A 15816-nucleotide genomic window follows, 5' to 3' on the forward strand; every position below is an offset into this window, starting at 1 on the left:
GTTGGCAGGAGCAGGGACTGAGCAACGGCAGCTCACCCCGTCGCGGGGATTCGAACCGCTGACCTTGTGATTGGCAAGTCCTAGGCTCTGTGGTTTAACCCACAGCACCACTTGCGTATTACAGTGCTTTAAATGTATGGTGTGAATGTGGCCAGAGACTCAATAACTATGGTGGTACTGCTACTCAGTCTAGATGTTTTGAAATTAATGGACCTTAGTCATGTTCATTAATTTCAATCGGTGAACTCTTTATTGCCTACAATGTTTTTAGAAAAGAGAAGGGAACTTTCTGTTTTGTTTTTTTCCCCTTCCTGGGTACCATTGCTATAGCACTTAGCATTTTGTTGGCTCTTTCATATAGATAAGCCTGGAAGTTTTGTTGGAATCAGTGCAGCAGAGTGTAGAGCAGATCATTTAACCACATGGCATATTTTTTAAACACGTTAATCATCAAACTGACTTCAAAGTACCCAGCAGGGTCTCGTTTTTATTTATTTGATTAATTTTCTTAACATTCATTAATAGTCACTTTTCGTTAATCGATGTTTTCCCATTAATTATAATTTTAATTATTCCAATTCATTGCAAGCCATTTAATAGAAAGATGGGAGGGATTAGTAGTGACAAAGCGCTTACCTGGGATTAAGTCCTATCGACTACAGTGGGGCTTAAATATGAATAGACAGGTATATGATTGCAGTAGTAGAGTGTGATGATGTACACATGGTCATGTCATTATACAAAAAGTTTCAGAAGCAAATCAGGAATGATTCACACAACGACTTGTGTCGGAGGAAGGAACCTGTTGATTTTGATCTGAGTAGACTTTGTAGTCTCACCTTTGCAGGTGCCCATCTTAAGGGTCTTGTTTTTAATCCATTATATGTATATTGGGTTTTAGTACCTATTTTTGAAAGTGATTATATTTTATTTGTGCTGATCTTTTGTAGTGGGTGTTCCAGATTGGCGCTTTCTTCATATGCATGTGTTTTGAAACCTCGCAACAATTGTGGGTCCTGCATTGTGGGGGAAGAGGGGTACTGAATGAGATGACCCTTTGGGTCCTTTCCAACTCTACAACCTATGTTTCTACACGAGCAGCACAACTGTGGGGAGTCACACTCCAAGGTGACTATATGAAACCACACAAAAGAAAATAACAGCATCTCCAACTAGGGTATCCAGTGTGGTACCCTCCTGATATTTTTGTACTCTACCTACTCTATCGTCCCACACTAGCATAGTCAATGGTCAGGGATGATGGGATCTGTAGTCCAGCAACACCAGGGGTTCATGACCTGTGTCCCACACAGGCTTGCCAGCTGGTCCTGCTGGTCTCTCAGCCTGAAACCATGAGACCTTCTGTATTGTATTGTTACAGAAGTTGGGTGCCACCCACACTCTCTGCCAAGCACTGGCAAGATGCCAGGGAGTTCCGGGCTCTCACCCAGGGTTTGGAGAATTGAAGACACAGCAAATATGGTTGTAGCTTTCAGAACTAGGTTTTATTCACATATTTACCCCTTCAAGAGAGGCTTGTTCCCCACAGCAGTGCAGCACTGGAGTGCAAGGCATCTCTACCAGCCATCAGCCAGTCTGCCAAGATCCATCTCCCCCTTTGTTCTCCCCTTCTTCTCCTTCCCAACACACCTTGCTCTAAAGACTTTCCTATAGATCCCAAGATTCCTCCTATATGGGCCATCAACACCTTTTGTTATATGAATGCCTTCATCCCAGATGAGGCCCTGGCTTAGCTTACACTTTTCCACTGGCCTCCAATCTTCCCCTCAATACCCCCCAAATAATCAAAATCCTACCATTTATTAATTTCTAGGGTTTAAGGCAGTCCCCCCTCCTAAATCTGTAATAGTATACCTAGGATCATCTTACAATTCTATGATCATCTCTGAAAAAATATTCCTTGGTAACCAGGAGGGAAATATGGAAATCAAAAACCGGATTATTTAATAAAGGCATGGCTGCTCTGCCTTTGTCATGTGAGATGACCTCATGCTTGCTATGGAACCGTAAGGTAGCCTGCTTAGTAAAGATGCCAGACTGTCTGTAGGAGATCGACCCCCTGCTTGCAAATCGGGGAAATGGCCAACCATCAGAGCAAAGGACAAAGAAATCCCTTTATTTCTTCTGTGACTGATTTGTAAGAGAGAGGAAAATATGTCAGGCAAATCAGTGGGAGTGTGTGGGAAAGAAAGAATGAGTACAACTGTTCTTTGGATGGGGCTGAGGTCATCACCCTGGAGCAGATGTTGGAGTCCCAGTGTATTGCCAGGGCCCAGTGCTGTAACCCACCTGCCCTCCCCTTGTTTTATTTTTCCAGTCCCAGAACTTGGGCTAGCACCAGATGGCTGGGTCTAGGCCATCATTCAATTCCCTGCAAAGCTCCTTACCTAGATTTTCTCTGGCACATGTTGTAAACAAAATGTGCTCTTTTCCCCTTATGGGGGTATCCAAGAGCCCATACAGAGTCCTTACGTAGGTTCCTTATTGGTAGGAGAAAATAACAGAGGCCAACCAGAGAATATTGAGAAGCAAAGCAGCTAGTAAGCCTGATCTTTACTGATCTGTTGCAACAGGGTGCTCCCTCACATGCAGGAAAGGAGGAGGAGCCCAGAACAAAGGTGTGTCCGCCCTTATATAGACATTTTAAATTGCCCTGCCCTGGAGCTCAAGACCACCCCTCCATACATCATACCTACATCACAGAAGGGGTGTAGTTCAAGACCACCCCTCCCAGATACATCATACCTACATCACAGAAAGGGCGGTCTACAGCAGAAATCTGAGTGCCTTGTTTATCTCGTCTGACAGGTCACCTGTTAATGCTCACTTGATTGGATACCCTGGGAAGCCTGGCCAGTCTTTTGTAATGATAAATACTTAGTTCCTGAGCCAGGCTCACCCTATTTAAACACAGACAGACATACCCTTAAGACAGGATTTGTGAAGGAATGGGGAGGCTTTTCCATTTTCCTTTGACCTTGCAGAGAAAACATTTGGTCAGTCTGGGAATAAAAAATGGTTTTAGGTCGGTCTTCCTGTGCTGATCTATGTACATGCTTGGTTGGTACATTTATGAACATTTAATATATATCTAAGACCTTAAAATTCTTATCACAGTGGGAAATTGAAAGGCAGACTAGACCTGGCTGCAGACTGCTGTCTAGAGAGCAGAGCCACCACTAGGATAGCCGTGTGCCCCAAACAATCCCCTGTTTGGAAGGGTTATCAGAAAGCAGCCCTGCATTTGAAGGAGACTTCTGTTTGAAAGGCTGTCTGGTCCAAATCTGGGTTAAAAATTTAAAACCTTGAGCAGGAGCCTGGAAGCTGCCCATCAGCAGCTAGCACCTGAATAGCAGATGGTGTCAGTGTGAGAGGTGCTGCGATCCAGTTTAAATAACAGCAATCGCTGCTAAATTTGAATCTATATAAATTTAGCATATGCACATGATGTGCTGGCCTGTGTACTCTTTTTCTTCTTCTTTGTGATGCAGAACTGGCCACTCTAGCCCACTTCAGCCAGGTCAGCCCACCTTGGCCCACTGACTCAAGAAGTTCCCCGTCACTTTGCCTCAGGATGCCTTGACTTTGTAGGTAGCAAAAATATTTTGTTTATTTATGATGTTTCTAGACCACCTTTCCTCCAAGGAGAACAAGGTGACAGACATGGTTCTCTTCTGTGCTTCATACTCAGGGCAACCCTGCGAGGTACGCAAAGGTGAGAAACATCAGCCAGTGATTTGAACCCTCGGGTCCCTGGTTCAGTGCAGCATCCTGACCACTGGACCAAATGCTACATTGTTCTTCTTGCTGTTCACTATTTCTTTTAACTTACATAACTTACGTTCATTTCATTGTAAAGGACACATCTAAACAAGTCATTAACTACATAACATTTAAACCAACAACAATATGATTGAATACTGATCGCATTCGCTTGACTGATATCCATTCCTGAACACAGATGAACACACCACCTGCAGCAATTACCACTTCCTTACTCACTTTTATTGGAATTTCCATAACATCCCTAATCATAAACCAGGACTTACGGATTGTTTTCTCGCAGTGTGAAGTGGGGGCAACAAAGTGGTTGTGATTTGCTTGTCCACAGCAAGCCATCATTTATGGCCTACTATGATGTGCAAACATAGCCAATGTCTGCCCCTTCAGCCCAGCTGTAGTAAAATATTATGGATGCCTTTTAGAAAACAATTTGTCAGATTCTTTTACCCATACACTACTATGTTCTCACTTGAAAGGTATTAAAATAATACATGGCATACCTCTGCCAGTCTTATGGATTGCAAAAGATTGCTCTACCAGGATTTCGTACCTGGAACAGTAACTGCATCTTTCATGGCTGATTCACATATTGCTTTTTTCCTATATTTTGTAGATACTAGAATCATTTTGATGTTTTCATTCTTGGCACCATGGTGTCTGCAGAAAGTGGTAAACATATGGCTCTACCCTGCAGTCACTACATATATTAGGCAGAGAAGGAAGGACCATAGAAGCATAGAATTGTAGAGGTGGAAAGGACCCTGAGAACCATCTCGTCCAACCCCCTCCAATGCAGGAATATGCCACTGTCCCTTGCGGGGATCGAACCTGCAACCGTCTCATTAACAGCACAACACTCTAACCAACTGAGCTATCCAGGCTAGCAGGTAACAGGCGTGTTTCACATACAGAAAATCCCAGTTTCAATCCCTGGCATCTCTAGTTGAAACAATCAGACAGATGATAAGAAAGATATCAGTTTCAGATTTGAAGAGCTGCTGTCAGTCAGAGTAGACTAGACTGGGCTGAATGGGCTCAATGGTCGGATCTGGTATAAGGCAGCTTCGTATGTTAATGGTGTTATATAGGCCTTCCCCTCCCGCCTGCCAAGGTAGAGCGAGTCTTGAATCTGTAAAATGGAAGTTATCCTCTTTGTGCAAAATGATAGCTCAGGGCATGAAACACCATGTTCCCTTCTCTCTTGCTAGCCCACACTCTCCCAGTCTTTTCCAGATCACAGAACTGCAAACAGCCCTACTTTATAGCACTATAAGCAGACTTCAGGTATTGATAGCATCCTGAGTATGAAACTAAGTTCTAAGGATGCTTCCAGGCAGGTGTTGTGGGGGCAGTGGAGCTCATGCATACAGGTTTTTCACAGCATGCGCATGATGTTGTTGGCATCAAAATGCCAGCTTCCATTCCCTCCTTCCCCAATTTAACCCAATTACCCTTTCTGTTGCAAATCAAGTCAGTTAAAAACAACAACCACGATCCTGTTGCCAACCTCTTTCTGACATCTGAAAGACCTACTTGCAATCTTAAGCCCCCTGCATCTGAAAGCAACCTAACATTATATTATCACTACAGTTGCATGAAACTGTTTTATCTGGCCATCAGCCATTCCTTTTCTAGGAAGATGGCTTGTTTAATGGCTCAGTTGTGAGTGGTTGGTGTTTTCTCAATGGGAGCTGAATGCTTAATACATATACTGTATAGAGATTTCTCTTGAGTGTTGGCCATCAGAGCTCTGAGAGGGTGATCTCCAAAGCAAACAGTAAGAGGAGAAGCTGATGCAAGGTGTGTGTGAAGCACTCTCTTTCCTCCAAAGGATGGCATGAGCTGGAACTTCTCACCACTTGGGGCAGGGCAGAGCACATATGTCTTCCTGTTTAGTGATTGGCCACCAGTTACTATGGTTGTTGTTCATTGGTTTGTTAATGTCAGTGTGGAGTGCAGGCCACACCCTTCTTGTCTGAGTGAGAACCAAAGAAAACCGTTTTCCAGTTTTGTTGAAATTGGTTTTGAGGGACTTGCTTTGTTTACATGCAAACAGAAGAAGCAGTCTCTGTGGGTGGATTGTGGGGGGTTGCCGTTGGGCTTTGGGGGAGTGACAGTGCATTTCGACTTAGAGTCTAGTCTCATTGAGTCAAATAGGACTTGCTCCCAAGTAAATGTGGATACAAACCACCATGCATCCACCTACCTCAGTCAGTAGAGCATGAGACTCTTAAATCTCAGGGTTGTGGGTCCGAGCCCCACATTAGGCAAAAAGATTCCTGCTTTGCAGGGGGTTGGACTAAATGACCCTCATGGTCCCTTCCAACTCTATGATTCTATATTTGGCTCAACAAATACAGAAAACTATTACAAGTTTTCACAAGAAAACTGGCTCTGTAAAAAAAAAGTTGCCCTCCGAGCTTGCTATTCCTTGGGGAAGTTGGCTGCATATGAAATACTGTGACTCTCTGCCTGCATGTTTACTAAAAACTGTTTTACTTAGCCCCGCTGCTTATTAATTCTTCTCCTTTTTAATATATATTTTAAAAAACAGGTTCGAAGACCAGGGACGGAGTTGTTCATGGGGTTACAACAGGTAAGCCCATCACTGCATCTCTGTTTCTAAATCCATGCTAAACCTCCCACCTATCCCTTTATTTCTGAGTAGGCTCTGATTCATGGAGGCAAGTAGGTGTGGGATAAAATCAAGCATGCTGGAAAGCACACAACTCAGTCTTGCTGGGGAACAAATGTGCCTGCAGCTATAACTTTAGCACAGGCAGAGAACCTTTTCTCTGTCAATGGCTGCATTTCCCCTGAAACAATCTCCCTGGCCTATTGGGATGAGGAGGAAATTCAATTCAGTTCATATTTAAAGGTGAGCCTACCTAACGGGCGCTTTCCAAAACAATACATGAACTGAATCACAACAATTCACACTTCTCTGCATTTTGCAATGCTCAGTAATGTATATTAAAAATGCACATGCTAGGATAAAGTATATCTAAAAATGCACATTTTAGTGAAAATAAGATGTAAAGAATGTAGAGGAAAATTGCTTTGCAAAATTGTGTACATTAGGCAAAGTTGCATATGCATTTCTTAGCAGAAATTTGCACTAAAATGCTGATGAATTTTCAGGTGGACATAAAAAAGAAATCCTGCATTCTTCCCTGCCCACCCCCCTTAGTGCTCAGCTCCATGCATGGGGAAATGTTAAATGGGCTGGTAGCTGATGTTGTGTACTTTCATTGTGCCCCGCAAAGCACAAAGTCCTGGGACAATGATAGGAGGATTGCAAATCTTTGCCATATAGAGAAGGCTAAAATATAACATGCATAACATATTTGCTCATGTAGTCCCCCCCACCAAGCAGTTATTTAAAAGAAATACGGTTGTATTCAATGGAGCACTAAGTGAAATGCTCCTTCATTGCAAGGATTTCTCCTTCTGCAAAGGAACTTTTCCTTCCTTTTTCTGCCCCCTATGCACCCGCGAAGTCTAACATAAATCCCAAACCTGTTTGGAACAGTGCAAACCTGGAAAATTGAGAAACCAAAAGAAATGCAGGCGCTGTGGGTTAAACCACAGAGCCTAGGACTTGGCAATCAGGAGGTCGGTGGTTCAAATCCCTGCAACGGGGTGAGCTCCCATTGCTCGGTCCCTGTTCCTGCCAACCTAGCAGTTCGAAAGCACGTCAAAGTGCAAGTAGAGAAATAGGTACCGCTCCAGCAGGAAGGTAAACGGTGTTTCCGTGCACTGCTCTGGTTCGCCAGAAGCAGCTTAGTCATGCTGGCCACATGACCCGGAAGCTGTACACCGGCTCCCTCGGTCAATAAAGAGAGATGAGCGCCGCAACCCCAGAGTCGGCCACGACTGGACCTAATGGTCAGGGGTCCCTTTACCTTTACTTTTACCTTTACCTTTGCCTATCCCTAGAGGTTCCACATGCAAAGTTACATGCTCTGCCACTGATTCTGCAACCCAAGGAAAGGTAGGGTTGTGTTCAGGCTAGCAGGTCTGGACTAGGGGCTGCCACAGCGTGTAGTGCTGGGGGAAAGTCCCACACACCATGAAATCTTGTGGAGAAACCTTCCTGAAGGGAGACTCACGCAGAGCCAACTTGCTTTCATACAATGTTGAGAGCTGCGAGCAGGCCAAGTTTACCTCAAAACCGAAACCTGAGGGGATTTGCCTTTTGCCTTTTCCACAGTGGCAGAGAAAACTAAAGAGGGAGTGTCAAACGTGGGAGGAGCTGTAGTGACTGGCGTCACAGCCGTGGCACAAAGGACAGTGGAAGGTGCTGGAAATATTGCCGCTGCCACTGGCTTTGTCAAGAAGGACCAGTTGCCCAAACAGGTTAGTTTACCTACTATAAATCTGAGAAGGATGGATTTAATGCTGATATTTTTCTGTTGTATTTTTATGCCTTTTATGCAGAAGCGGGGAAACCTGTGGCCCTCCAGTTGTCATTGGGCTACCGATCCCATAATACTTGACCACTGGCAACACTGGCTGGGGTTGATGGGATTTGGAGTCCACAGCCTTGTTTTAAGATTATCTACAACTTAAGCCCCCACTCCATCCCATTTTTTTACTACCTGTTTTTGTTGTTATGTCCAGGGAACTGCTGAACATATGATGGGATACCATTCTATTATGTGTTGCCCTGCCCCTCACTTCAAAGAACTGTGTTAAGCATTACCTCACCCCACAATATACTCTGAGTCAGCACAATGCGCAGCGCTATGACAGCCACCCACATGTTTTTTTAATATTTCACACTTTTATATCTCACCCTTAAAGTAGGTCAGGGCAACACACACACTTCTTATCTGTCCCTCTGCCCTAGTTTTATCTTCACATCGGTCTCTGTGAAACCAATATAGCGATTGGCTCACCCACACTCAGAGGTGAGTGTCGTTTCTGAGTGTGGATTTAAAACAAAGTGTGCCCAATCTTAGACCCCATAAGCACTATACATTGGTTGTTGTTGTTGTTGGCATCTGCCTGTCTTGAGAGACAATGGAATGTGCCTCTGGGGCCAAAGTCAAACTGCTGGGGAATCACAGAGCCTGCTGTGGCTGCAAAGACCGATAACTCGTGATGGCAGCCTCTCGCATTGTTTTTGCTGAGTTAACAGCACCAAAGTGGTCACCCCAGGGGTGCAAGCCGTGGCAGTGTGTATGGAGGTCCTGGACTGCCCAAACCACAAGACCCTTTTCTCAGCCTTGCTGATGTGGTTCAAAGGAAAGCAGAGCCATACTTTTGACAGCAGCTTGGCAGAGAGAGGTGTACAACGCCCTTTCCAACGGTCTTAGCGACTTTACTCTGGATTTGTGTAGGGTTTACTCCTGGCCGTGTCCTGCCTTAAATAGGGCAGGCCACGCCCCCAGAGCCAGCCAATTGGCTGGCCAGGGTGTGACACAGCTGGGAATCCCCCAATCGCACGGGGCTGGGCTCCAGCCGCAGCACGCATGGTGGGGCCGTGAAGCCCACAACCCCACTTCCTCTGTAGGGCGGAAGTGGCTTTCTTCTCCTGAAGATGACCCACGAGGCATTTACAGCAGGATTGTACCACTGTAAACAACCATGGCTTTTGCCAAACAATCCTAGTTGTCAAGGGTGCTGAAAATACCGTAGTTGGGAGACTCTCTGTTCCTCTCACAGAGCCACAGGGCTCAGACTTCACTGGGAAGAGAGATGGATTGTTAAGCTGCTCTGAGAATGTTAAATTCCATTTTCAGTTTCTTGTCTTCTATAAAAGCCTTGTTGTAAGTAACTTCTCTCCAGAGAAATTGTAGTGGCCTTTTTTTTTTTTTTTGCAGTTCTTCTCCACTTTATTATTATTATTGATAAAGGAAATTCTGTTTTACTGTGCATTTGGTTTAAGCTCTTTTCTAATGCCATTTTCCAACATTTACAATGAACAAGCTACAAACCACTAGGGAACCTGGTGGATTGCGGTTAAGAAGAAAGCCGCTCTCTGTATTTTTTTATTACTTGTGCATCTTTCACACAAGTAATACTTGAAATTATGTTGGAATCAGGAAGGCCGTTTTTATTCATTCTATGCGCATGGCTCTCATAAAACATACTCATGTTGGTATAGCAAAGAAATAGGAAGACAACAGTGTGTGTTTGTGAATTGCTCCCTCATTTTGGCCTCACTCTCGTGGTCAACCTTCACTGGGGCTCCCTGTAGGATGGGCTCCCCCAATTAAAAGGAAAAGGGAACATTTTAAAAAATTCCCTCTACTTAGAAAATGTGGGTTTCTCCCCGACTTTCCAGTATGTCTTCAGCAAAGAAGTTTGCATGACTATTGATCAAAATTAGCCCTTTTAAGGCAGGTTTTGGGACTGCTAAATTAATTGTGCTACTATATCATTTTTGGCTCTTCTGATCTGATCTTCTCCTGGCTATTTTGTTGTTGTCGTTTTTGACTGTGATTTATTGTATTTAGATTCTGCAATTGTGAGCCATTCTGAAGGTGTTGGGTTTAAGCCAAATCTTTAAACAAGCTGACGTGGTAATAAAGAAAATTGGGCTGAAAATTGTGTTTGCAATATGAAGACATTGAACAGCAACATTCCAAACTATTGGCAACTTGGAAATCAGAGTTCTTTTCAACATCTGGCAGCTGCATCCCACAAGTTGGTGGGTGGATGGTTTCTGGATTTTGTTGCTGGAAAGGGTGCAGAACTTTTAGAAAGTTCTGTCATAAAAGTATGGCAAACTACTGAGTTCTCCAGAGATCTTCATCGAGCAAGATATTAACATCAAGTGGGGAATGTGCAAGCAGAAGAAAAAAAAAAAATGCAAAGAATTAGGTTAATACAGTAGCCATGAGGGCACTTCGTAGACACAAACAATGTTTGAGAGACAGAGCTGTAGTCTGGGAAGTTCCCACTCAGGGCTTGCTCCTGTTCTGAAATGGCAAGATGGCTTCAAATCATTATTGTCTCTTATTCCTCCCACCCCCTCATCAGCAATATGAGAATTGTAATACCGCTCAGCCTTGCGGGGGTGTTTGAATAATTATGTGCTTAGATACAATATATCTGTATATTACCTCCAACATCTATATGTAGACAAGAAAAGTACAAACTGGGGAGTCAGGAAAGGTAGAGAAGTTATGTTGCTTTAGTCCCATCACTGATAAAATCAATCTTAAATGCAACTGATTCCCCCTCGAAACATTGATTCATTATCATTTAAAGCACAACTTATTTAAGGATTATACCAATCTTCCATTAAATACTTGTTCAACCCAAGTCGGGATGAATTCACGAGGTGAGTCAACAATGCAAGATAAATGCATCCGCCTCTAACAGCTTTTGCACTCACATGTCACAATAGCTTAATTATTTGGTCGTCTGCTAGATCCCAGTGGGCAGTATTTTCATTGTCCAGAGCTCTCAAGGCATAATTTTAGAAGAGATCAGATCAGCTTCTAATATATACACAGAACGTCTGACTTAGGGGGAAGAGGTGAAGGGAGTTGAAAAAGCACGAGAAGGATTTATTACAGAGTTAGAGAAGGATTATTTCCAGACTTCGAGAAGATTTTGTACGTCTCCCACACCCCACTCAAACAGCTTTAAAAGGGCAGTCCCTGGAAAGGTGATTCAGCCATGAGACACTTGTCCTGACGTTGTCCTGACGTTCAATAGATGGAAGTAGAAGGATTATTATTATTATTGCCACACCCAGTAATACTTCAAAGTGCTAGGTTTACAATTGTGGAGGCTCAAGTGTGTTCTTCAGCTTGATCAGCGGTTGTATAACTTCTCTCTCAGAGTCTATTTAGTCCCCATGCATAGCTGCTGGCACATGAGGCTGCAAGAGGATCCTGGGCCCTTTCATGCAATATTCCTGTTTCCACAGAAGGCTGGCAAAGAAAAATAAGCCCCACGCTCCATTCTAGAAGCAGGAACAGCCTTTCAGTGTTGTATTATCCACAGGTGGGGAAGTGGATCTGACCGACTGGCCGGATTCCACCCTCGCAGGCCTGACAGGTCGGCAAGGTCACTCACCTGGCAGACGCTTGGCATCATTCTCTCTGGTGTCCTGTCTTCCTTTGCCCATTGCAATCCAGCATTTCTCAACCACCAGCGCTTTCAAACTTGGCGCCTTTGCACCATAATAACTGGGGAAATAACTGGGGAATACCAATTAATCATGAAGTCCCATGTGTGGAGTGAAACCACAAAAGAAAAAGGAAAATGGCTGCCTGGATTCAAGAAGCGCAGGGCTTGACTTACTCTCTAGAGATTTCCACCAAAGGACTGTGACCCTGCATCTAGATAATCTGCTCATGCACCCTTTCACACCGCGTGCTTTGATAGAGGTTGGGTTCTGCTGGAGAAAGGAAGAACCTGCTTCCTGGTTCAGAACCACAGTGGGCTCAGCCCTCAAGCTATTAGCATTTTCAAAATGGCAGCCCACAAGCTGAACCATGGAGAAGCAGAGAGGTCATATCTACTTCAAAGTGGATGGCTCCCCCCACCGAAGAATCCTGGGAACTGTAATTTAGCCCTTACTGGGCTACAACTCCCATCACGTTTAACAAACTACAGCTCCCAGGATACTTTGGGGGAAACTATGTGCTTTGTATGTATGGTGTGGATGTGACCAGAGTACAGTAACCCTAAAGAGCTGGGCTGCCCATAAACCAAGGCCTGGAGAGACACCCTTTCTTTAAGCTGCGTACAGCATGTTATTCAGTAAATTAGCATATATTTTTAGGGCATGTTGTGTGAAGAGCATTCACAGGATTGAATGCATATTTAGCACTTTTTCTTTCCACCTCCTACACAAGCTATGAGACGAGCTTTCTGAGTTGCTGGAGTTCTCTGCAAAGATGGGGGGTGTGCTTAATTTTTCAGGCACGTGACTTGCTCTCTGAGATCGAGTGAGAACTGATGGTGAACCGCAGAGAGAACTCTAAACGAGGGGAGGATGACCTACACTGAAGTAAAGACCACGAGAGTCGGATCAGGGGAGAGGGCAGCAGGGAAGTCAAAAGAATAGTGCCCTCTCATTTTCAGATCACACATTACTTGGGAAAACTATTATGTGTTTATTTATTTTTTTAAAAAAATATATGTAGCACATGATCCGTAAAACAACTGTCTTTTTTTGCAATTTGCTATCTAGTATATTAAGATTGAGAAGTTTTCCACAGCTATGTTCTGTAGGTTCTCGCTTTGACATTTCCCAGTCTACTTCCATGGGGAATTGTGTGCTTTGTGTTACAAGAGGACCTGTCAACACACACCTTGCAGGCCCACATGTTTGAAGCTTGTAATTTCATTTAAGCGGGGCTCTTTGAGGCTTAAAGTCATTGGGAGATGGTAAGAGCAGCCTGGCAACGATATTCTGGAGTCTCTTCGGAGAGTGTTTTATTTCCTGCACAGAAGAATAGTTGACGTAACTGTGTTGTCCATGGCTGACTTCCAATTTTCCATGTTCAGACCATTAGCAGTTGCTGCGTTGCAATATCTTGTTTGCTATCATCTCTCCCTACTCCTTCAGACTCCAAACATAATTCAGACAAGGACAGGTGAATTGTATTAAGCTGTTTTGGGTCGCCTTAGGCTTTCCAGTTTCTTCAACACTGGGGCAGACATGTCTTTAGGTGTAGTCCTGGAAATATCTTTTCAAAATGTCTCTCAGATCTGGGTTGTCTCTTTTCTTCCTTCCTCCCTCTTTTCTTTGATCTTGGCTACTGTTTTGTTAAATGGTTGGGCTGGATCCATCATAGAAAATGCCATTTGCCACGAAACAAAGCCCATGAAGTAGACTCAGGAGAATGGGATTACCAAAACAAGGCAAAGTCAGGAAGTCAATTTTCATAATGTGAGGATGTATAGTGTCATTTTGGAAGTATTTTTATCTTGGCGTCAAATGCCATTAAAATGTGCATCTTATTGTACGATTAGCTAGGCTGCTCAGGAACTGGTGCATGTGTGTTTAAAATTCATGTAAAAAGTATTATTCATGCCTGATTATAAGCTACCTACTATTAGTAATGTTAAATATATATGGCTAGAGCAGTGACAGGGAACTTGTGCCCCACTTATATATTGTTGGACTACACCTCCCATCATTCCTGGCCATTGATCATGCATGCTGTGGCTGATGGGAAGAGGAGTCCAACAAAATCTGGAGGACCATAGTTAAGTGGCCAAGTCTGTCTTTCTAATAGTCACTCCTGAGGGTCAAGTTACACTTAAGGGGGCATTTTTCAAAGGCTAAGTGTTGCATGTGGGGTAATTTTTGTTGGAATCAAAGCTCTCCTTCCCTATATGATTTGATCCTGATGTGGTCCTGCACACTATGCATTTAATGTAATGTGTAGTTTGACCCTGAGTCAGAGCTGATTCAATGCTGTTACAAAGAAAAGGGAAAAGAAAAATCAAGAATCACCGAATCTTCCTCTTTTTTTAGTTTCCACGGAGAATAGAAGACACATTTATAGGAATTTAAGGTCACTTTCTGTGGAAATGTGCTGTGCTGTGTTTTCCAGTATTTTCCACAATGATTTCACACGGACTTCATGTTCAAATGATGAGGTTTTAATTTTATTTTAAAAGCTATGCCAGCAATTTTCTAGCATGGGAAAGATGTTCCTTCCTTGTGAGAAATTTTGTGCTTCTCTGTGGCACAAAGGTTGGTTGATGAATGAAAATATCTTAATATAAATTGAAAAAGTGTGCAGTATGAGGGCTAGGATTCAAAGAACCAGGTATGTGTTTTCACACATCCAAGAGGGATTTGGAGTGGTTCAGATTTGGGGAACCTGTGTCCTTCTGGATGTTGTTTGACTCCAGTTCAGATCCTTCCCAGCCCCTATGATCAGAATGACAGGAACTGGAGTGCAGTACAATCTAGAGAGACACAGGATCTGCATTCCTGCAGCAGACAATGATTATCATCTGGTGCCCCAGATGTTGTGGAAGGTGTTGACCCATCCAGTGGCATAGCATGGGGGGTGCAGGGGGCCGGCCACACCAGGCGCAACATCTGGGGGTTAGGGTTAGGGGGCGCAAATTACTTGCCTTGCCCCGGGTGCTGACAACCCACGCTACGCCACTGGACCCATCCTAGAACCTGCTTGGACATTTTGGGTTGTTTTGGTATATAAATGTGAGGTGATGTGAGTTGTACAACCTCTGGAGGACACTGTATTGACTACACTTGCTAGACAATTCTGAGGTAGGTGGTCCAGTGGTCTGACAATGGTATAAGGCAGCTTTCTGTGTAACTGAGGAATACACCCCACTAGAAGTAGTTGCAGTATAATAATTAGAGTGCCTGGCTGTGACCAAGGAGATTCGGGTTCTAATCCTCATTTGGTCATGGAACTCACTGGATGATCTTGGACCTGTCACTCTTTCTCAGCTTGCCACTCAGAAGGTTGGCAGTTCGAATCCTGTGATGGAGTGAGCTCCCGTTGCTCTAACCCAGCTCCTGCCAACCTAGCAGTTCAAAAGCACGCCAGTGCAAGTAGATAAATAGGTACCACTGTGGTGGGAAGGTAAATGGCATTTCCGTGCACTCTGGTTTTCATTACAGTGTTCTGCTGTGCCAGAAGCAGTTTAGTTCTGCTGGCCACATGACCCGGAAAGCTATCTGTGGACAAACGCCCTTAGCCTGAAAGCGAGATGCGCACAGCAACCCCATAGTCATGTTTGACTGGACTTAACCTTCCAGAGGTCCTTTATCTTTACCTTTACCCTCGTGAAGTAAGCTCCTACCTTTAATCTCTAGTGTCTGCATTTAAAAGGATCTCATGGAGAAGTTATGGCAAAGACCTTGGTGATCAATCTCCATTCAGGGTATGAAGTGAACCAGATAGACTTTGCATAAGGAAGCACTTTCTGTTCCAAAAGTTGCTGGAAACTGCAGGAAGGGAGAGTGCTCTTGCATTCAGGCCCTCCTCAGGTTCAGCACAGTTGATTGGACGAGATGGGCCATTGGCCTGACCCAGCAAAGCTCTTCTTGTA

The 15816-nt window shown here is 44.0% G+C and overlaps 1 protein-coding gene across 1 annotated transcript in view; it reads left to right on the plus strand.

The window, feature by feature from the left end:
• Nucleotides 1-15816, plus strand: part of SNCA (synuclein alpha) — a 48812-nt gene that overhangs the window by 12805 nt on the left and 20191 nt on the right. Inside the window, exons 3-4 of the mRNA XM_083757002.1 lie at nucleotides 6359-6400; nucleotides 8018-8163. Of these exons, the coding sequence (XP_083613128.1) occupies nucleotides 6359-6400; nucleotides 8018-8163 (188 nt within the window). The remainder of the gene's footprint in view (nucleotides 1-6358; nucleotides 6401-8017; nucleotides 8164-15816) is intronic.

This window comes from Podarcis gaigeae, assembly GCF_964106915.1.
Source record: "Podarcis gaigeae genome assembly, chromosome: 9".
NCBI lineage: Eukaryota > Metazoa > Chordata > Lepidosauria > Squamata > Lacertidae > Podarcis > Podarcis gaigeae.